The sequence below is a fragment of the Erinaceus europaeus genome, chromosome 3, assembly GCF_950295315.1.
Source record: "Erinaceus europaeus chromosome 3, mEriEur2.1, whole genome shotgun sequence".
Lineage (NCBI taxonomy): Eukaryota > Metazoa > Chordata > Mammalia > Eulipotyphla > Erinaceidae > Erinaceus > Erinaceus europaeus.
In genome coordinates, this window is record NC_080164.1 from 26,339,019 (window position 1) to 26,360,974 (window position 21,956).

The window sequence follows — 21,956 nt, forward strand, 5'->3', positions numbered from 1 at the left end:
TCTGTCTTCCCCTCCTCTTTCCATTTCTCTCTGTCATATCCAACAACAACAACAGCAATGATAACTACAACAATAAAACAGGGGCAACAAAAGGGAATAAATAAATAAAATAAAATAAAACACTGAGGAGGTGACTGTACTTTTAAAAAAATTTAAAAAAAAAAGAAAAGAAAAAGGGACATCTAATTAAATGGTGAATGTGCCATTTAATTCTTCATAAAATTTAATTCTTTATGAAAGAAGGGACTTCAATTCAGGCCCATATAGGTTGCTTTTTTTCTTTACTTTTCTTTGACGTGCCAGGGCTTTGCACATGAATGATTTCGTTATTCCTGAGTCAACTTTTTCATTCTTTTTTACTTAAGACAGGAAGAGAAGGGGGGGAGAAGGAGAGAAAGGGAGGGAAAGGGAGGACATCACAGCACCAGAGTTTCCTCCCCAGGTGCTGTGACACTCCCATGTGGTTCCAGGGCTGGGACCTGAGGATGCAAGCATGACAAGGATTGTACCCTACGAGGTGGGCTCTATTCCAGTCCCAGATAGCTAAGCTTGATACAGGCAAACATAAAGGAGCCAAAATTCAAATGTCAGAGAAATTCTAATGTCAGCATGAGCAAAGGAACAGACATCACTCTGGCACATGTGCTGCCGCGGATTGAACTCGGGACCTCATATGTGAGAGTCCAGTGCTTTATCTACGGCACCACCTCCCGGACCACGAAAGCACTGATTTCTAAATAATTACTATAAAGGACTTTTTCCCTCTAAAATAAGTTACAAAATAATACTGTCCCCATATAAAACTTACAGTTTCTCTACCAGAGAAAATACTAAGTTTTAATTTGAATTTGTCAACTCCATATTAGTAAAATACACTTTCTATCAACATAGTAAATCTGTTATCAATTCATCACTGATTCAACATTAAATACATATGGTGTCTGATAAACACTAAAGCCCGTCTGACAGTGCACACAATTCCATGATCTGTCATACCTTTCCCTTGGCATGTGGGATGCCCAAAGGACACTGGTGAACTCCACCCAATAAAGCAGCCATTGCAAAACTGTATCCACTAACAGCTTCAGGCGAGCTTTTCAAATTGTTGAGCCGTTCTGCACACCGATCTAGAAATGGTGTCAGCTGGAAAGGCAATGCCACGGCCACACAGCGCAGGCACCACGCAGCAGCCAGCCGAGCTGCCATGCTCGGATGAAGCAGCACTGAAGTCACAGTCTCCAGAAGCCCTACAAAAGAAACACTCATATCATGATGGCAGAGGAAAAAAAAAAGAAAGAAAAACACTCAAAGACTATTCCTTAAAGATGTCAAACAAATTTATGAATTAAGACTAGATATAAAACAGTAATTGACGGGTCAGGTGTTGGTGTACCTGGTTGAGCACACACATTACAGTGTGCAAGGACCCTGGTTCAAGCCCTTGTTCCCCACCTGCAGGGGGGAAACCTCCATGTGGTAAAGCAGTGCTGCGAGTCTCTCTCTCTCTCCCTCCGTCTACATCCTTCTTCCCTAGCAATATCTTTCTCTATCCAAAACAAATAAATACAATAAAATAATTGAAATCATAATCCTTATGAGCTTACACAGAATCTTTACTTTCAGAATACTGTCAAGAAACATGAATAAACAGTATTTTCTAAAAATTTTTGTCATATCAATTTAACATTGGCTTATAATATTTTAAGATGTTACTTTATTATTTTTTTAATGCATCTATTTACTGACTTAGATACATCTATTTTATGAGCAAGAGTGACCAGAGTACTGCTCAGCTCTGGCGTATGTAATGCCCAGGAACAAGCCTGAGATGTGAAAACCACTTTTCAACATAGTTACTTGTAATGAGCAGCTAATCAAGAGCTCAACACCAATCACACCTGTGTGTGTTACAGCAGTGAGGACACACCTATGGAAGCCTCCTGGATAAGAGGAGAGGCGGTAGCGTTCAGGCTCTGTACCAGGCTCCCCAGCTCCTGCAGGGCGCAGACCATCACATGCTGGCTCGCTGCGATGTCTGCTGCTCCAGACTTGTTCTCGCCACTGGTGTCATTCACTACTGCTTCTGCAAACACAAAGTCACACAAGTGAGATAGGTGAGCTATATTATGACATGACTTTTTAATTTTAAAATGTGTCTTTAAACCATACTGCCTGATGCCTGAATGTTAAGAACTACGTTTTTTTAAAAAAAATTTTAATGTTTATTTATTTATTCCCTTTTGTTGTCCTTGTTGTTTTATTGTCATGGTTATTATTGTTGTTGTATTGATATTGTTGTTGCTGGATAGGACAGAAAGAAATGGAGAGAGGAAGGGAGATGAAAAGGGGAAGAGAAAGATAGACACCTGCAGACCTTCTTCACTGCCTATGAAGCAACTCCCCTGCAAGTGGGGAGCTGGGAGCTTGAACTGGGATCCTTACTCCAGTCCTTACGCTTAGTGGGTTAAGCGCATGTGGTGCGAAACGCAACGGCTGGCATAAGGATCCTGGTTCGAGCCCCTGGCTCCCCAACTGCAAGGGAGTCGCTTCACAGGTGGTGAAGCAGGTCTGCAGGTGTCTTTCTCCCCCGCCCAAAGTTCTCTCTGTCCTATCCAACGACAGCAGCAACAATAATAATAACCACAACAAGGCTACAACAAGGGCAACAAAAGGGGAAAATATGGTCTCCAGGAGCAGTGGATTCATGGTACAGGCACCGAGCCCGGGCAATAACCCTGGAGGCCAAAAAAAAAAAACTATGTTTTTAGTTATTTCTCAGCAGGAAATTTGTATGCACACTGAAGTGACTTTGAAACACTGCTTAATGACTTTGTGACAATGCTTAAATATATGCTAAGGTACAGATCTGCTTCTGTAAAAATAACCCAATTTTTGTAATCAGTATCAAACCATAGGACACAAAAACACAGGTTCTGGAGAAAGGGGAGTTTGGTTCGAATCCTAACTCCACCAGCCATGTTATATAAGTTCTAAGCTGTTATGTTCGCAGGTAGATCTTCCTGGGCGGAAACCAGCTTGGGCGGGTGATAGGAATTTCTCTGTAAGAGGAGAAATACGTGATAGAAGCAGCCTCTCAAGGAGTTTGTAACACATGGAGAGGAGAGAAATTGGTCTATAGCTGGTGGCCAGTGTTGGGTCTTTCTTTGGTTTCAAAACTGCTATTATCTTCGCACGACACCAAATTTTGGGCATAGATTCGGATTCCAAGATGTGGGACAGGAATGTAGTGAGCCACTTCTTTGCCGCGGGACCCAGGTTAAGAATGAGTTCTGGGGTGATGTTATCATAGCCAGCAGCCGTTCCCGGTTTAACCCTCTTCAAAGCGTCTTTCAGTTCAGACAGTGTAAAGGGAGAGTTTTGGAGATGGACAAGATAAAAGGAACTTCAACTTACATTGAAAATGGATTCCAAAAGAATTTAAAGACAGGTGCTGTCTTTGTTGATCTCACAGCAGCCTATGACACGGTCTGGCACCGTGGTCTCCTAGTCAAGATCTCAAGATGCCTGCCTCCATGGGTAGCCAACACTATATCGTTTCTTCTCCAAAACAGAAGATTCCGGGTGCATCTGGATGACAAGTCTAGCAGATGGAGACTTGTCTCAAGTGGCCTCCCCCAGGGCTCTGTTCTGGCTCTTACACTATTTAATATTTACATCAATGACCTTCCAGAAACTTCTTCAAGGAAGTTCATCTACGCCGATGACATCTGCTGTGCAACTCAGGCATCCAAGTTCGACATCCTCGAAGAAACACTCACGAAAGACATGTCTCTGATATCTGATTACTGTAAAAAATGGCGACTAATCCCTAGCACTGCAAAAACGGTATCATCTGTTTTCCATCTACATCATGCCTCGGCCTCGCGTGAGCTTAATGTGCAGCTTGACGATACGAGAATCCGGCATGAAGCCCAGCCAGTCTATCTTGGCGTTACTCTCAATCGCACCCTGTCATTTCACGAACATCTCATAAAAACTGAAGCAAAGGTGGGCGCGAGGAATAACATCATTGCAAGACTGGCCAGCTCCTCATGGGGCACGGGTGCTTCCACACTACGATCATCATCTCTGGCATTATGCTATTCCACTGCAGAATACTGTGCCCCCGTATGGTTCCGTAGCCCCCATGTCCACTTGGTCGATTCCAAATTATATTCCTCCAAGAGGATAATTTCTGGAACCATCCGTTCCACCCCGGTTCCATGGCTGCCAGTTCTTAGCAATATCGCCCCGCCAGATATTCGTCGGGATGCGGCATCATCTAAGTTCATTTCCCACGTCTACGCTCGACTGGACCTGCCAATATACGGGGATATCTTCGCCCACCCTGTCCAACACTTGACGTCTCGTCATCCAGTCTGGTCCCCTACACCTACACTGAACTTCTCTGTTCCAGACTCTTGGAAACAGAGTTGGCAGTCAGCTGAGGTAAAGAACAAACACCTCATCACAGACCCCTGCAAGCGTCAACCCGGCTTTGACCTAGCACGTTATGATTGGGCCCTCCTCAATCGCTATCGAACAGGCCATGGCCGGTGCGCCGCTATGTTCCATCGCTGGGGAGCCAGAGACGACCCAAACTGCCCCTGCGGCTACAGACAGACTATGACCCACATAGTCAACGACTGCCACCTCTCCAGATTCAAAGGAGGTCTCGAAACTTTACATCAGGCTCAACCTGACGCTGTTGACTGGCTACGGAAGAAGGGCAAACGCTAGAAGAAGCAGCAGCTGTTATAATACTAAGCAAGGCATTTGATTAATCTAAATCTCAGATTCCTCGGTTGTTGAGAGGGTAAAGTCTGTATCTTAAAGGGTATTTTGATGATTAAGAAGTCAGTTTATATTTAGAATATAGCATATTGCTATCTCCAATACACACCAAAAGATGTTAGCAGATCCTGGGTCCATACTCCCAGAGGGACAAAGAATTGTAAAGCTATTAAGGGAGGGGATTGGATACGGAGTTCTGGTGGTGGGAATTATGTGGAAATATACCCTCTTATCATACAGTCTTGTCAATATTTCCATTTTATAAATAAAAATTTTTTTAAAACCATAACTAAAGTATAAACTTATTTTATGGGTCTTTTTTAAAAGAAGATTAATTTCTTTTTTAAAACGTTATTATCTTTATTTATTTATTGAATAGAGACAGCCAGAAATCAACAGCAAGAAGGAGGTAAAGAGGGAGAGAAATAGACACCAGCAGCACTACTTTACTATTCACGAAGCTTTCCCCCTGCAGGTGGGAACTGGGGGGGCTCAAACCGGGGCCCTTGTGCATTGTAACATGTGTGCTCAACCAGGTGCATCACCACCTGGCTCCTAATTTTATGGGGTTTTATGCAGTACTTAATATATACTCTATAAATTACTGATTATTACCTATCCATTTAATCCTTATTTCTGAAGACATCTAGTATGCAATGTAAGTTTCTTGATTAAAGTTAATATATAGTATCAATAGTAATAAAACTAACCTGTTTTAGAGAATTTAGGGGGACAGGTGGTGGTGCACCCAGTTAAGTGCACATAGTACAAAGCACAAGGACTAGTGCAAGGTTCTGAGTTCGAGACCCCACTCCCCACCTGCAGAAGGAAGCTTCATGAGACAAAGCAGGTCTGCAGGTGTCTGTCTTTCTCCCTATCTCACCCTCCTCTCTCAATTTCTGTCTGTCCTATCCAATAAAAAAATAGAACAAATGAGGGTGGGGGTATAGCATAATGGTTATGTAAAGAGACTTTCATGCCTGAGGCTCTCAAGTCCCAGGTTCAATCCCCCATACCACCATAAGCCAGAGCTGAGCAGTGCTCTGGTAAAAAAAAAAAAAAAATAGAACAAATGGCTGCCAGGAGCAATGGATTCATAGTGCTGGTACTGAGCCCCAGCAATAACCCTGGGGAGAGAAAGAGAGAAAGAGAGAGAGAGAGAAATAAGACTTATAGTTCACCTTACTTTTGGTGATTCACATGCCATTCTGGCTGCCTAATTTTTTCTACTGTTTTTTTCAGACAGAGAGAGAGGCAGATGGGGAAAGACACCACAGCACAGTTCCACTGTTCATGAAGGTACCCCTTTGCACGGTGCTCCAGTGTGGTGGGCAGGAGCTCAAACCCAGGTGCTCATGCATGGTGAAGTGTGTACTCTACTGAATGAGCTATCTCCCAGCCTCTCACACCTTACTGTATTTAGTTCCCTAATTGGACGATGAACTCAGTGAAAGTAGAACTGCACTGCACTGTTAACATTTACTCTTATTTAAATATCTGTCTCCATGAGAGACAGATGAGAGCACTTCTTAGTTTTGGCATAAAATGGTGCCAGGGATTGACTCTGGGACCTCTGGAGCACCTCAGGAATGCAAGTCTGGTATGACACTACTGAGCAATCTCCACCATCACCTCGTCCTTATTCAAACACTTAACTTCTGTTTTGCAATATCAGATACACAGCAACTATTTATTAACATGAAAAATTTTCATAAAATTGGTAATTCTTAGAATTTTTTAATTATGAATTACTGAGGTTTCACAGTATATTCAGTAGTTAATAACTACATGTAAGTATTCTTTTTGAAGTTATAGTATTAAGCCTACAAAATAAAAACAAATGTTTACAAGAGATTTTTTAAAAAGAAATAATCTATACTAAAGTAGAAAAATCAGAAAAGATTATTCCTTAAAGATAACGAATCAATAAGTGGGGAAGGAGTTCAACTGGTGGAATGATGGACTTGTATGCCTGAGGTTCTGGCTTGATGCCCAGCACCGCATATGCCTGACTGGTGTTCTGGTTTTTCACCCTCTTTGTCTCATGTGATACCTTCTTTCTCTCACATGTAATAAATAAAATAAATCTTTACAAAATAATATGGCAAATCAATGCTGCTGCATACCAAGAAAGCTATAAAATGAACACAGATTTTAAAAACAAAACAGAAAATCTAATCCTACAAATACACTACCCAAGTCTTTAAAAAACATTATTTCACTGAAATTAGGTTGATTCATTATCAAATAAGACTACTCAATAAAAATATTATAACAGAGTCAAAAGAGAAAGACAAACCAATCAGATTCCAATATCTATTAAGAAAAACAACAGAGGGAGTCCGGCTGTAGCGCAGCGGGTTAAGCGCAGGTGGCGCTAAGCACAAGGACCAGCGGAAGGATCCCGGTTCGAGCCCTCAGCTCCCTACCTGCAGGGGAGTCACTTCACAGGCGGTGAAGCAGGTCTGCAGGTGTCTGTCTTTCTCTCCCCCTCTCTGTCTTCCCCTCCTCTCTCCATTTCTCTCTGTCCTATCCAACAACGACATCAATAATAACTACAACAACAAAACAACAAGGGCAACAAAAGGAATAAAAATAAATAAATAAATATATTTAAAAAGAAAAACAACAGAACTAAATGACTAAGGTAACCGACCATCTACATTATGAAATCAGTTCTTACCCACTGCTTTCATCTGCTTCCCAATAGCTTGACATATTTCTTTGGCAGCTGCAATCTGGGCTTTTTCACCAAGCAAACTGCCCACAGTAGCTCTCAGGATAAAGGAAACACATCGCCTTGAGTAAACAGCTTCCACATGTGTTTGTGTTGCCCGGGGATGAGAGACCAGATCCAAAACGTGGGATAAGAATGTAGCAAAGCTCCGCTCCAACCATTGGCCACCCAATGTTGTCACAAAAACAACGTATGCCTATAAACAGGTTAAGGTACAACTTGAAAGACAAGTTTAGAATTGAACTAGAATTACTGATAAATCAACTACACACATAACTAACGGAAGCATGCAAAATATATATTTGAGATTAAAACAAAGGAAATTTAAAATATGAGACTATCTAGCACAGTACATTTAAAATAGTACTTGTAGCAAAGGAACCAGTGGTAGAAGTACATTTGAGTGAGCTGGGCAGTTGCACACTGGGTTAAGTGCACATAGTGCAAAATGCAAGGAACTGCACGAGGATCCTGGTTCAAGCCCCAGCTCCCCACCTGCAGGGGGGTTGCTCCACAGGTGGTGAAGTGGTGAAGAGGTCTGCAGGTGTCTGTCTTTCTCTCCCCCTCTCTGTCTTCCCTTCCTCTCTCAATTTCTCTCTGTCCTATCCAACAACAATAACAACAACAGCAACATGAACAACAATGGAAAAAAAGATGGCCTCCAGGGGCAGTGGATTTGCAGTGCAAGCACCAAGCCCGAACAATAACCCCAGATATGGGGGGGGGGGGGGAAGTACTTTTGAATAAAAATAGTTCTTATGATAATACACAAAGAGGAGTAAAGGAAAGCTGAATTTACCCTGCTGATGAAGAATGTACCAGGTTACAGGAATAAAGAGAAACTCTTGATATCCTACATAAACATTGACCTAGAGATGCAAAACGCTCTTTTATGACTGTCAGATAAAAATAGTTACTCCTATTCACTATTTTCCTCTTGCTTTAGCAATAAGGAATAGTTGAGGTGATTTTGACTAAGATCACATAAAATTATTTCATCTAGTTAGGTATTAATTATTATTTTAAAAATATAACTAAGTCAGATTTGATTTCATACTTATATTGGTTCATCATTTATGACAAATCTAATAAAGAACTGGCCAGTATTTTTAGCTATAAGGTCAGTGGATAACACTAACATCTAAGTGTCTCAAGTTACCCAAATACAATTTCGATCAAAATTAAATCATTCTATATCTGATATTCTACACCAAGTAAAATTTAAGAAAATGTAGCTAGTATTAATATAAGTGTAGTAGGCAGAGGCTTATTTATACATCACTCAGCATCTGTCTTCCCATATAAGCATGGAATTTGGAAAATGAATGCAATTCATTCATTTGGTAAAATAAATGCTTTGAAAGAAAACAGGCAAGATTAGGAGCCTCTCTGTTGTTACTCAGTAATTCTTCCCTGGAATCACACAAATGATATGAATAGGATTCTGTTCTATGTGTAATTCACAAACCTGTGTAACTCCAACTCTCACTTCACGGTTAACAGAACCTCCGACCTTTAACATCTCTCCCCCACTCTTTAAGAAACCAGAGCCGCCACGGAGAAATCCTGTAGCCATGAGTTCTAAGACTTCATCCAGTGTAGCTCGTTTCACATTCTGGCGCATTACTTTCAGGAAGAAAAGTAAATGTTTAAGTAAAGATATTTTTCTATACATTAGTGTCTTCTAATAATCTAGCTTTAACATTCAGTAAACATTCATTTTTAAGATTCGTTATATTTTTTTAGAGAGTGAGATGCAGAGACACACCTGGAGCACTGCTCAACTATTTGTGAAGCTTCCCCCTTGCAGGCAGGGGCCTGGGGCTTGAACTCAGATCTTCACAAATGAGAAACAGCGCACACCACCAGGTACACCATCACCCAGCCACTTTCAAGTAATTACTTTCAAGGATACTTAAGACAATACTAAGAAAATGAAGTCATTTAGTTGTTACATAATCATATAATGTGGTATACTTATAAAAATAAATTTTGAAGTAAAAATACTAAGAAAGATAGGAGGACCTAGCACTTCAACACAATTCAATAAATAAAAGTCACAATAATCCAATGATGACACTAACCGAATATAAGTAACACAAAAATACAGTGCACTCTCTACAGACACTAATAATCAAAGTACCCATCCCCACTAAAGTGGATGTGCAGTGGGTTAAGCACAGATGGTACAAAGCACAAGGTCTGGCATAAGGATCCCAGTTCGCGCTACTGGCTCGCTCCCCACCTGCAGGGGAGTTGCTTCACAAGCGGTGAAGCAGGTCTGCAGGTGTCTATCTTTCTCTCCCCCTCTGTCATCCCATCCTCTCTCCTCCATTTCTCTCTGTCCTACCCAACAACGACAGCAATAACAACAACAATAACAATAACAATATAAACAACAAAGGCAACAAAAGGGAAAAAGAGCAGTGGATTCATAGTGCAGGCAACAATCCCCAGCAATAACCCTGGAGGGGAAAAAAAAAAAAAAAGAACAAAAAACAAACAAACAAAAACCACAAAGACCACACTTTATATATAGTTGTTACCAGTGAATTAAAACTGCAGCCCACTTGCCATCCTTGATACAGAACTTGGTATTTTATCAAGCCCTTTAACATACAGGAGCAAACTTAATTTTCATCAATTCTATTGTGGGGCAGCAAAGAGCTCACATCGTGTAATGTACACATTGCCCAGTGTGAGGACCTGGCTGTGAGCCCTGGGCAACAACAGGGGAGTCCCAGCAGAGGGAAGCTTTGTGAGAGGTAGAGCAATTCTTTCTATCTATCTATCTATCTATCTATCTATCTCTCTCTCTCTCTCTCTCTCTCTCTCTTTCTCTCTCTCCCTTTATCTACAGGAAAGAAAAAAAAATTACTAGAAGCAGTAGGAGTAGTAGCATCCGGCAGGCACTGAGCCCCAGCATAACCCTAGTGGCAAAAAAGGACAGCAAAAACACTCCATTAGGGAGGTATAACACTCACAGTTAAGGGTGCAGGCTTTGGAGTCTTTTTTTTTTTTAACATTTATTTATTACTGGACAGAGAGAGAGAAATTGAGGGCGGGGAGAGATAGGGAGAGGGAGAGAGAAAGAGACAGACAGAAAGAAAGACATCTACAGACCTGCTTCAACACTTATGAAGCTTTCCCCTACAGGTGGGGACCAGGGACTTGAACCCGGGTCCTTGTGCACTATAATGTGAGAGCTTAATCAGTTTTATCACTGCCTGGCCCACAAGCTTTGAAATCTTAATGGCCTGTGTTTTAATTTCAGTCATTTAACAGAACACTAGAACATAAATCAGTAATGGCTAAGCCTCAATTTCCTTCTTTATAATGTGAGAGTAACAACAAGGCTTAAACTCAGAGGGGTTTTATGAAGATTAACTAAAATAGCTCTGTTACATGCTTCACTCAGTACCTGGCACCCAGTACTTGATAAAAATTATTATTACTATCATTATCTAGCTCACAGACTTAAATAATTATTATGACAGATGAAGTGATTAGGGGGCTGGCGGTGGTGCACTGGGTTAAATGCACACAGTGCGAAGCACAAGGACCAGCACAAGGATACCAGTTCAAGCCTGCTCCCCTCCACCTGCAGGGGGAGTCGCTTCACAAGCAGTGAAGCAGGCCTGCAGGTGTCTATCTTTCTCTCCTTCTCTCTCAATTTTGCTCTGTCCTATCCAACAGCAACAGCAATAACAGCAACAATGGGGGAAAAAAAAAAAGATGGGCACCCAGAGCAGTGGATTTGTAGTGATGGCACCTAGTCCCAGCAATAACCCTGAAAGCAAGAAAAAAAAAAAGAAAAAGAAGTGATTAAAGCTCAAGGGTTCACAGTTAAACATAAAAGTCAGGACTTGAATCCTCACATCTGGTCCTATTTCGACTACATATTGGGGTGAAGGTGGGGGACTATAACAACAGAGCTGGGGCCAGTCAGCCCTGCCCCTGAGGAATCTCTATGGAACTAGAAACCTAGTGGAAGTCACCTGAAAAACCAGTGCTGTCAAAAAAAAAAAAAAAGTAGTGCTGTCTCTGACTCTGCTTATAGCAATGTTCTAGAAACAAACAAAAAAAAGTGTGTGTGTGTGTGTGTGTGTGTGTGTGTGTGTGTGTGGTGCACGTAGTTAAACACATGAATTACAGTGCCCATGGCCCCTGGTCCAAGCCCCAGTCCCCCCTAACCCCCAGAGGGGGGTTCATGAGTGGTGAAGCAGGGCTGTAGGTGGGGATTTCTCTGTCTCTATTTAATAAATGAACAATAATAAAGTCTAGAAAGAATGAGAGAGAGAGAAAGGAAGGAAGGAAGGAGGGAAGGAGAGGAAGATGTCTGGAGAGATAGTTCACCAGACAGGATGCTGCCACATCATGAGCCTGACTCTTTCAAAGCCTGTCACCACGTGGGAGCGGCCTAGGGAGTAGGAGAAAGTCTGCTGCTGTGATCTCTCTCTGTGTGGAATGTGCTACAGTTGAGAACCTAAGATATAAGTAAATAAAAATAAATGGAGATCAGTGATTAAAATATATATAACATATATTTTATATGAAACATATAATAAATATATATAATCAAATTCTAGTTCCTTAAACTCTGTACAGAACTATTTCATAGGTTCTTCTTGTTTCTACTTGCCTAACGTAATTGTTACACACCGTCTTGCATATTATTATCATTTTAAAAGGCTTGACTACACCAAGGAAAATGCTATCTGGTACCTGTACTTTATGAAAAAGCACCCCAAAATGGCCAACCATTTACCTACATTTGCCTGCAGGTAATCAGTCATTTAGAAGGAAATGTTTTATATACTTTCAGATGCTTGTTACATTCTATATCAGAGGCTGACAAACAATGATACCTGTTGCTTGTTTTGGCATTAATGCTGTAGCCATGACTGTTCCTAAGAGTTTAGACACAGCCACTCGAACCCCATAATTTGAGTTTTCCAAAGCCTTAAAGCAGAGAGTAGCTATGTTTTCGAGTTCCGCAGTCCACATAAACACAGCTTCGTTCTGCAGTTCTAATAGACACTAAAAACAAAAAAACATAAATTATAGTCTAGAGCTTGCAAAGATTGTCAAGAACCAGATGTATCTATTTTCCTGAGATAAAAAAAAAAATTGGACAAGATATATTAAACAACAGTTTTCAAAAGACTGGATATCAGACAAAAGATGTTCCCTGTCTGCCTCTGTGTCTGTCTCTATCTGAAAAGTCATGCCCCAATGATAACAATGACGAGTGTTTGGGTGGTGGCACACCTGGTTAAGTGCACATATTACAATGTGCAAGGACTTGGGTTCAAGCCCCTGGTCCCCACCTGCAGGGGGAAAGTTTCATAAGTGGTGAAGCAGTGCTGCAGTCATCTCTCTCTGTCTGTGTCTCTCTTTCACTCAATTTTTGGCTGTCTTTATCCAATAAATAAATAAAGATAATAAATTTAAAAAAAAATTGAATGTATAGTTTAAAATTTTATCCCAGGGCTGGGGAAATACCATAATGACTATGCAAAAAAAAGAATTTCATGTCTGATGTTCTGAGGCCCCAGGTTCAAACCTCAGCACCACCATAAGGCAGAGCCGTGCACTGTTCTTTGTCTTCCCCTCTGTATCGCTTATTAAAAATAAAATAAATTAAAAAAAATCTTATCCTGAAGAAAACTGCAGGCCCATGTAAATATACTAGTAAATTCAACTAAACATTTAAATAAAAAACAACATAAATTATATGTAAACACTTGCAGAAAATTTAAGAGAACTCATTGTATGTGGTCAGTCTTACCTTCGTACTGAAAATCTGACACACAGTAAGAAAAAAAAATCTATATACCAATACCCTTCATAGACTTAAATGCAAAATTCTAAATAAACTTAAAAAAAAATTTTATTTATAAAAAGGAAACATTGACAAAACCATAAAATAAGAGGGGTATAGCAACTGTAACACAACAATATATAGAGGATAACATTGTATTATCAAATAGAATTCATCCTAGGGATAAAATTATAAAACTCATCAATGTAATTCATGTTTACTAGTAAACTAAAAAGGAAAAATAATAAAATAACTTTAACAGATAACAAAAACCATTTACAGAATAGAAGAAAACTAAACAAGATGAGTGAACTGAGTCATTATACTGTATTATACCAGTTAGTAATACTGTACTATACTTTTAGAAGATATTATTATGGGAGAAAGTAGACAAAAATTCACAAGTATATAAGTAATAGATAATAACTGCAATTTTAAAAAACTTTAGCATGAATCTATTCCATGACCCAACCATGCCACTCTTAGAAATTTACCCCACATGCAGTGAAAGAATATGTCCACATGCAACTTGTACACAGATGTGAACAAAAGCTTTCTGTAAGAGCCAAAGGTGGAAGTAATGAAAATGTCCTTATCAGGTAAATAACAATAACAGGCAGTGGTGCACCTCGTAAGGCACACATTACAATGTGCAAAGACCCAGGTTCAAGCCCCTGATCCCCACCTGCAGGGGGAAAGCTTCACGGGCAATGAAACAGTGTTGCAGGTATGTCTATCTCTCTCACTCCATCTCCTCATTCCCTCTTGATTTCTGTCTCTATCCAATAAATAAATAAAATATTTTAAGAAATGAGAACAAAGTTAAGTCATGGCAATGAAAAGGAATAAATTAGTGACACAAGTAACAACAGAAAAGAATAATTATACAGAGTGATAGAAGTCAAATAAACAAACAAGAGTGTATACCATGATCCCACTTATACAATATATATAAAATGAAACTAACCCATGGAAACAAAAGCATGATCACATTTTTCTCCATTTTGCCACATTCTGGACCAAGAATGCTCACATTTTAAAACTCCAGAGAAAGAAAATCATCTACTAGTTAGAAGCAGGAAAGCAGCAGCTCTGGGAAGCAGCAAAGTACAAACCTTGGCAACTGCACAGCGAACAGCCATGGACCTGTCAGTCAAGAGAGATCTGGCATTCTTGTAAATATCCCGATGGGAGGAAGCTGCCGCACCTCCTAGTCCATTCAGAACTTTCTGCAGACTCATTAAGATTTCACTTCGGCCCTGAGACTAGACGTGAACACAATCAACTTTAAAACTATGTTATGAAGTAGTTCCACACTTTAACAAGAACATAGCAAAACACAAATGTTCTCTGATCCTCAGAATTACAAACAGTAATGAAAAATGAAAGTAAGTATTCTACTAAGTACTTGAATGGTAAAATTACCAATATCAATTAGATAATGTCTTTTGAGCAATCAGACTACAACATGCAGACACATTCCAGTATCTTCATGAATATAAAAGAAAAGCCAAAAGCTTCAATATCATATCCCACAAGTCCAAATGTTCAGAGTGTGAAAGGCTAGGTAAAAAGTAGTTAAGAAGAGAATTCCTTTGCATAGTGGCATTTGCTTTGCCATGCTCACAACCCATGCAACTGCTTGGCTCCCACTGTACTGAATCAAACTTTGGTGTTTTGGTGTCTTTCTATCTCTGCCTTTCTATTTCTATCTAGAAAGAAAAAGTCAATCTAGTGTGATGACACTCCAACGATGACAGACCCCTCAAAAAGGCGGCAATGACATCAGATAGGTTACTTAAATAGGACACTTAATTTATCAAGTGTCACACTGAAGGAAGTCTTGGTGCCATCCAAGTCTTCCCCCCCCGCCTCTTTCTCTCTCTGTCAAAGATAGCCTGAAGCAGTGAAGCCACAATGACAACTACCAAAAAAAAAAATACCCTAAGTCATCTAAGAAACATTTTCATAGAGAAGTGCCAAACCCTCCTCTAAGCACTGCCCTCGACTTTCATCCGCCAGCAAAACAAAATGAGTATTTGTTGTTGCACATACCTCTGCACTTTTCAGAGATTTCAAAAGATTATTTACTGTTTCTGGAAATGCACTTCCTAACATTCTGCCCATTTTTTCATAAAATGCTCCAACACAAGCCACTGCAGCCCTGTAAGAGGTAATATTTCCATTGGTCGTTGATGGGTTAGTAATAAAATGTTATTTTTAAATCAAATTTAATTGGTTCAGGGTAGATTAGTTATTTTCTGAAATCAATTCTAATTTGTGCAGAGCAATGTCACTTTCAGAAACATCTTACTTATTCTTGCAACAAATACCATGGTTAATCAAATTGTATTCTTATCAAGAATGAAAAGAATAAACATATCTACATGACCAATCAATCACACCCCTCCTTTAGAAAGAAACTCCTGCTTTTCTTTTTTATTGTTATTAATTTATTTATAAAATACAAAAAATTGACAAGACCATAGGATAAGAGGGGTACAACTCCACACAATTCCCACCACCAGAACTCTGTATCCCTTCCCTTCCCCTGATAGCTTTCCTATTTTTTATTCTTCTGGAAGTATGGACCTAGGATCATTATGGGGTGCAGAAGGTGGAAGGTCTGGCTTCTGTAATTGCTTCTCTGCTGAACATAGGTGTTGGCAGCTTGATCCATACTCCCAGCTTGTCCCTACCTTTCCCTAGTGGGGCAGGGCTCTGAAGTGGTGAGGGTCCAGGGTACATTCCCTCTGTCCGGGGAAGTTAAGTTGGCATCCTTTTATGAAAATTTCCCAAATTATGTTAATTAATTATAGTGACTCCTCTCTTCCTCAATTATGTAACACAATGTCAACCATTCAGCTAGCCAAAATCATACTATTTACCACTGAGGTGTTATAATTTTACCATGTGTATATCTTATCTGCTAATGGAACTATACCCTCTGGGAGTAGGGAATCTATCTTCCACATTCTTAATCTAAGGAAACATAGGGCTAACAAGATGACAAGTGAAGACAGTTCATCTCTTCAGGAGAAGGTATCAGTCTACCATCACCATGTTAATAGTAAATAAGTGAACCACGAGAGTTTAGCTTAGAGGAAAAAGTAAGGCACAGAGGTTAAGCATGCACTTTGGGGGATGCAGAGGGTAGGGGGGAAAGAGTGTATTGTTTAGAGTCCAAAAAATCAAAGTTTAAATCTTGAAAATTACCACCTAACAGTCATGTGGCAAGAACAACTTTTTTTTTTTTTGAAGTGGTATCTCATTGTTGTCTTTATTTGCATTTCTCTGACAGTCAAAGACTTGGAGCATTTTTTCATGTGTTTCTGAGGTTAAGAGAAATCAAATAAATGTAAGGAACAATAGAATCAGAGCTGGCCTTCATATCTTCATCTCCAAGTCCCACACTTTCATCAATATCCTTCAAGCTAACATCAAAGCTAAAATTAACTAGGGTCACATGCTAGGACCTTGTAGGAAAAGCTTAAGCAGAACCCAAGAATAAACTGAAAATACCTACTGGTTATATGTAAGATGAGATGAATTCTACTTAACCACGCCTGCAAAACAGCTCACCTGGATAGTGTACTTGCTTAGCCAAGGTACACACAGCAGTTCTAAGCTTGTTCCCAACTGCACTGGAGGACACTTCAGTGCTGTGTGTCTTTCCCTGTGTGTGTGTGCCTGTCTGTCTGTCTCTCTTTTTCTGTCTGAAAGAAACCGGCCTGGAGTGGTAAAGTCCATTATTCAAAAATAAATAAATAGATTACCTAAGCAGTGGTGAACTGTATTGCCGAAGTATTAACATAGCTTCAAATTCTGAAAGAAACTAAAAAGCACTGATGTTGCTACCTTAATCTTTGCTAAAACTTTTGAGATCTATAATTAATTCCAAACAACACATCAGCACAATTTAAAACATATCTAAAATTAGATTTGAGGTTCAGAATAATTTCCCCATCTCCTCTGTAAGCTGGTATGCTGGCTCTGGGCCCTGAATGCTGGAGTTCTAGAGTTCTATCTATGGCCATCTTTTCTCCTCAAACAGCATTCTCTTCCTAGATAACTTTATCTGGACCAAATGGTCTCTACTATTCCCAAATCTTCATTCTCTGCTCACCAAAACCATACTGCCATGTTGGATCTCTCAAATCCAGACAAGTATTTCTACCAGCTAATGCTCACTGTCACCCGGATATACCCACTGGTATTCCAAAATCAGCATGCCCAGAACTGAACTCATCACCTTTCCCTCACACCCTGTAGGCTCCTCTATTTTGTATCTTTCTGAAAAGCACTGTAAATAAGGTATAGATAACCCACTTCTGTTTCCAATTAAAAGGTACCTTTACCTACAAAACAAGTCTGCAAACAGCCTGCAGACCAAATCTGGCTCACCTTCCAGACTGTTACCTGTTTTTATAAATAAAACTTCAAAGGTCACTGTTAAAGGAAGTACTTACAATTTTGTTGGTAGGTAGGCTGCAGTGTCATCTTTACTTTTGATGATGTCATTGCACTTATCAAGTGTTTGAAAAACAGTAAAAGTATCCCCAATGCTATAAAGAGCAGCTAGATTTTTAGCTAGTAGTTTTCGTGTTGGTGGTCCAGGTGAACTACTTATTAATCCAGTTAATTGTTCAATGAGCTTTTTCTGTTTTTCCTTTACATCAGTCTGTGATTAAAAAATAAACAACACGCCATCAGTTTTTCCTTATACGTACTTTTGTAAAAATTAAAAACAAATATCTTAACAGTAAAGACACTAACAACTGAAAACTATGTAACTTTAACTAAGAATTTCTTAAGATAACAGTTCAGGGAGACAGAGAGATAGCATATTAATGGTTATGCAAAATGACTTTCCTGTCTTGGGCTCCAAGGTCCCAGGTTCAATTCCCAGCACCACTATAAGCCAAAGCTGAGCAGAGCTCTGGTAAATATAAACAATTAAATGATTTTAGTGCAGTGAGAAATGACCCAATTTTTCCTAGATGAAATGTTCTCCTTCATTCCCCTCCAATACCAAAAATTAACTTCCAATAAAAAATGATATATCCAAAAAATGATATTTCTACTTACTAAGAAATGAGCTAATAGTCAAAGGACATACAATATAAGGTGTAAGATTAACTGCTATTTTAGAATTCAGACAGACTCCCTTGTAAAAGTAAAGTTATAAAGCAAAGTTCACAAAGTCATAGGTCAGTGAAACTCTGAAGAATCTCAGGAATCAAACAAAAAAATTCAAATCTACTATCAATATGGAGAATTCATTCATTAATTCAACAATTATGTATACTTACTATAGATCCTGCACTATTCTAATTTTTTTTAAATTTATCAGAGCATTGCTCAGCACTGGTTTATCGGTGGAGCTGGGGGCTGAATCTGGGATCTCTAAGTCTCAGGAATGAAAGTCCATTGTGGAAACTACTTTTCTATCTCCCTAGTACTCATTTATTAATTTGGTCATAAAACAATTTAGATATTGCAGCATAACAACAAACACAGTAGACAAATTTCCAGCCCTCATACCAGTAGGGACAGACAAGTTAAACAAATAAATGAAGAATGTGTTTTTAGTGTTGTATATAGCTCAGTTGAAGAAAGTACATATGTAATAAAGGTCTCTATGAAAGAAGTGAAGGTGTGAGCTATGCAGAGATATCTGGGAGAAGAATATTTGAGGTAGAGGGAACATTAAGTGGATGGTGGAGGGAGCTGGGAGCATGCCTAGCATTCCTAAGGACAGCAGGACAGCATGAGCAAAGAAGCAAAGCAAGAGAGAAGTAGTAGCCAGTCACAAGAAATGATGAAATCTCTTTTGTCACATCTTGGATGGAATCTGAAGCGATCATGCTAAGTGCGATAAGTAAGGAGAAGGATGAATATTCTAGACTTCAGAGAGCTCAGTCCGTGCTATGGGCTGGGAAACTGCCCAGAAAACAAGGTAAGCAAGAGAAAAGTTCCCTGCAACTGCTCAAGTCCCTAGTCTTCTGACCCAATTTCTAGAAGCCAAGCAGCTAACCATTTACTTGAGGACACTAGTATGGCAATGTCTCTGCTGGGGAATGGGATTGGCTAGCCACCACAAACCCAAGATACAAGCATCAGCACTCCCCGTGAGACTAGAAGAGCACATCCCATTAACACAGCCAACAAGTCTAACCCTTTCCTGGAAATACTCTGACCCAAGTATAAACTTGAGCAGACAGTCAAAGACCATCATACATGTTGAGGAAAGCATCTAATTTTATTTTCTATTTTTATTTCATTAAATACAGCAAGGGATTTCTTCTTTTATGAGACTGACACACTGCCTACTGAGCTAAGGAGGCAACTAATGGGATATATTTTTTATATTATATTTATTATTTATTCATTCATTCATTCATCTATTGGATAAGAGATAGAGACATCTGCAGGCCTGTTTCACCATACCTGAGGCTTGAACCCCAGGTCCTTGCACATGATAAAAAGTGTGCTCCACTGAGTGCACCACCACCTGGCCCCCCTAATTTCAAACACATAAATAGGACACACATAATCAAAAAGTAATTTAGGTAAAAGAATTTTTACATGAGGAGGAGGAGAAGAAATCTGGGCCAGAGAGATAGTTCACTGGGTAAAGCGCCCACCTTGTCACACATATGGCTCAAGCCCTGCTACCACCCGGGCGCAGCCTGACAGCACCAGGGGTGAGGGGCTGCTGGTGCTGTGGTGGCTCTTTCTGTCACTATACCTAAGTGAACCTGGCAGTGGTGAAATCAGAGGCTCCAGAAACACACACACACACACACACACACACACACACACACACACACACGGGCCAGGAGGTGGCGCACCTGGTTAAGTGCTCACATCACAGAAAAACACACAGACACAAAAAAACTCAGAGAGAGAAATAAAGGTGCTGGTATTGCTAGACAGCACTGAGGATCAGTGGAAGTTGAAGAGAGTGAATTTAAGGTGAGAAATGTCAGTCATACAGTCACGCTTCCGTCTGTCATACTCAGCTGTCCAGCCTATAGACAGAAATGAAAGAAGTGAAGGACTGTATTTAAACAGGATCAAGGGGTGGGGCCAGATGGTGGCGCACCTGCTTGAGCATATATATTAACAGGATTAAGGGGCAGGGGAATTAGCATAATGGTTATGCAAAGAGACTTTCATGCCTGAGGCTCCAAAGTGCCAGTTCAGTCCCTAGTCCCACCATAAAACAAAGCTGATTAGTGCTCTGAAAAAAATAAAATTGAAACAAACGAGTTTGGTTTTTTTGTTGGTTTGTTTTGTCTCCAGGATTATCACTAGGGCTCAGTGCCTGCACAGTGAATCCATTGCTTCTGGTGGTTACCTTTTTCCCCGTTTTTGTTGTTTTCATTAGATAGAGAAATTTAAAGGAGGGGGAGACATACAGGAAGAAAGATAAGCCACCTGCAGACCTGCTTCACTGCTGGTGGGGAGTGGGGCTCAAACAAAGATTATTAGGCAAGTCCTGGCGCTTGCCCGCACTGTGTGTGCTTAACCCTGTGTGCGATCGCCCAGCCGCCTGGGGGTTTCCACAATATGCGGAAAGGGCAAGTAAGAAAAATTCTTATTATACAGTAATATTCTCAAGTTTTGTAAAAGATTCGTGACCTTTTCAAAATTCACATGCTTTCTTATGACTTATAAACAAACACACTTTTTATTATGGCTTCCAAACGTGGGAAAAAGAAGAGGAAGGAAATATCATACCTTGTTGGCAGCAACCAAGACTTTATCAAGAAATCGAAGCCATTCAAAAATGAAAACTGGTCTCTTTGCTTCAGTGATTTGAGCCAGTGCTTCTTCGTTTAGCAATAAGCTGTGAGCTAACTCCATTATGGACGTTTTAAAAATTTACACCTTGAAGCAACAAAATAACACTGGTAATTCTGTATGTGTGTTTAGCATTGCTTTTTGTGTGTGTGTGTGTGTGGGGGGGTCCACCCCGGAAGGAACCTGGAGGCCGGCCGCGGCTGACAGCCCGCTCCCGTCCCCAAGTGTCCGGCTAGGCGTGGGGCAATGGTCAGGCCCCCGACACCCGGGGATGCAGCACACAGAGGCTGCTCTACACCCGCAAGGTCACACCCCGGGGACCCCAAACCTCCCGACCCTAAAAGTGGGGTGCAAGGTCAGGGCCCCGCGGCCGGAGCCCCGGCGACACCCCGACATACAGCCCACACAGAGCTTCTACACCCGCGGCTCCGAAACGCGTCTACACTAGCCGAGCCGGCCGTGCCACTGCGGCTACTGAAGCCCAGAGGACGGACCTCGTAACCGAGGCGGGCGCCCGACAAGTTGAGAGTCTCTGACAGACTCCGGTCCCTTCAACCCCAGCCCCCAATTCAGCCCAGGGTCCCGGAAACGGGTGCGCGCCTCTCAGGTGAGCTCATCCTCACCTGCGAGAGTAGCAGGGCCACCGGCAGCCGCCCCAGGAACCCGGATGTCACGCCCCCGTCTTGCCGGCTGGCAGGAAGTGAAGGCATTGCGCGTGCGTGAAGAAGGGATTACGCAAGCGCACCAGGCGCGTCCTAACCCTCCGCCTGTCCCTGTCGTCGCAGAAATTCT

The 21,956-nt window shown here is 40.8% G+C and overlaps 1 protein-coding gene across 2 annotated transcripts in view; it reads right to left on the reverse strand.

Annotated features, from left to right (window-relative positions):
* The window catches only part of HEATR5B (HEAT repeat containing 5B), a 95,894-nt gene extending 74,058 nt beyond the window's left edge, over nucleotides 1-21,836 (reverse strand). The window contains exons 1-10 of one of the 2 annotated variants that reach the window (XM_007521002.3): nucleotides 21,788-21,808; nucleotides 21,102-21,251; nucleotides 17,825-18,036; nucleotides 15,411-15,519; nucleotides 14,471-14,620; nucleotides 12,400-12,571; nucleotides 9,000-9,157; nucleotides 7,478-7,727; nucleotides 1,928-2,083; nucleotides 997-1,247 (exon numbers count right to left, since the gene is read on the reverse strand). In XM_007521002.3, the coding sequence (XP_007521064.1) occupies nucleotides 997-1,247; nucleotides 1,928-2,083; nucleotides 7,478-7,727; nucleotides 9,000-9,157; nucleotides 12,400-12,571; nucleotides 14,471-14,620; nucleotides 15,411-15,519; nucleotides 17,825-18,036; nucleotides 21,102-21,227 (1,584 nt within the window). In that variant the 5' untranslated portion in view covers nucleotides 21,228-21,251; nucleotides 21,788-21,808. Of the gene's footprint in view, nucleotides 1-996; nucleotides 1,248-1,927; nucleotides 2,084-7,477; nucleotides 7,728-8,999; nucleotides 9,158-12,399; nucleotides 12,572-14,470; nucleotides 14,621-15,410; nucleotides 15,520-17,824; nucleotides 18,037-21,101; nucleotides 21,252-21,787 lie in introns of both variants that reach the window. The other variant, XM_060186870.1, reaches the window with a different exon arrangement.
* Nucleotides 21,837-21,956: the final 120 nt, after the last annotated feature.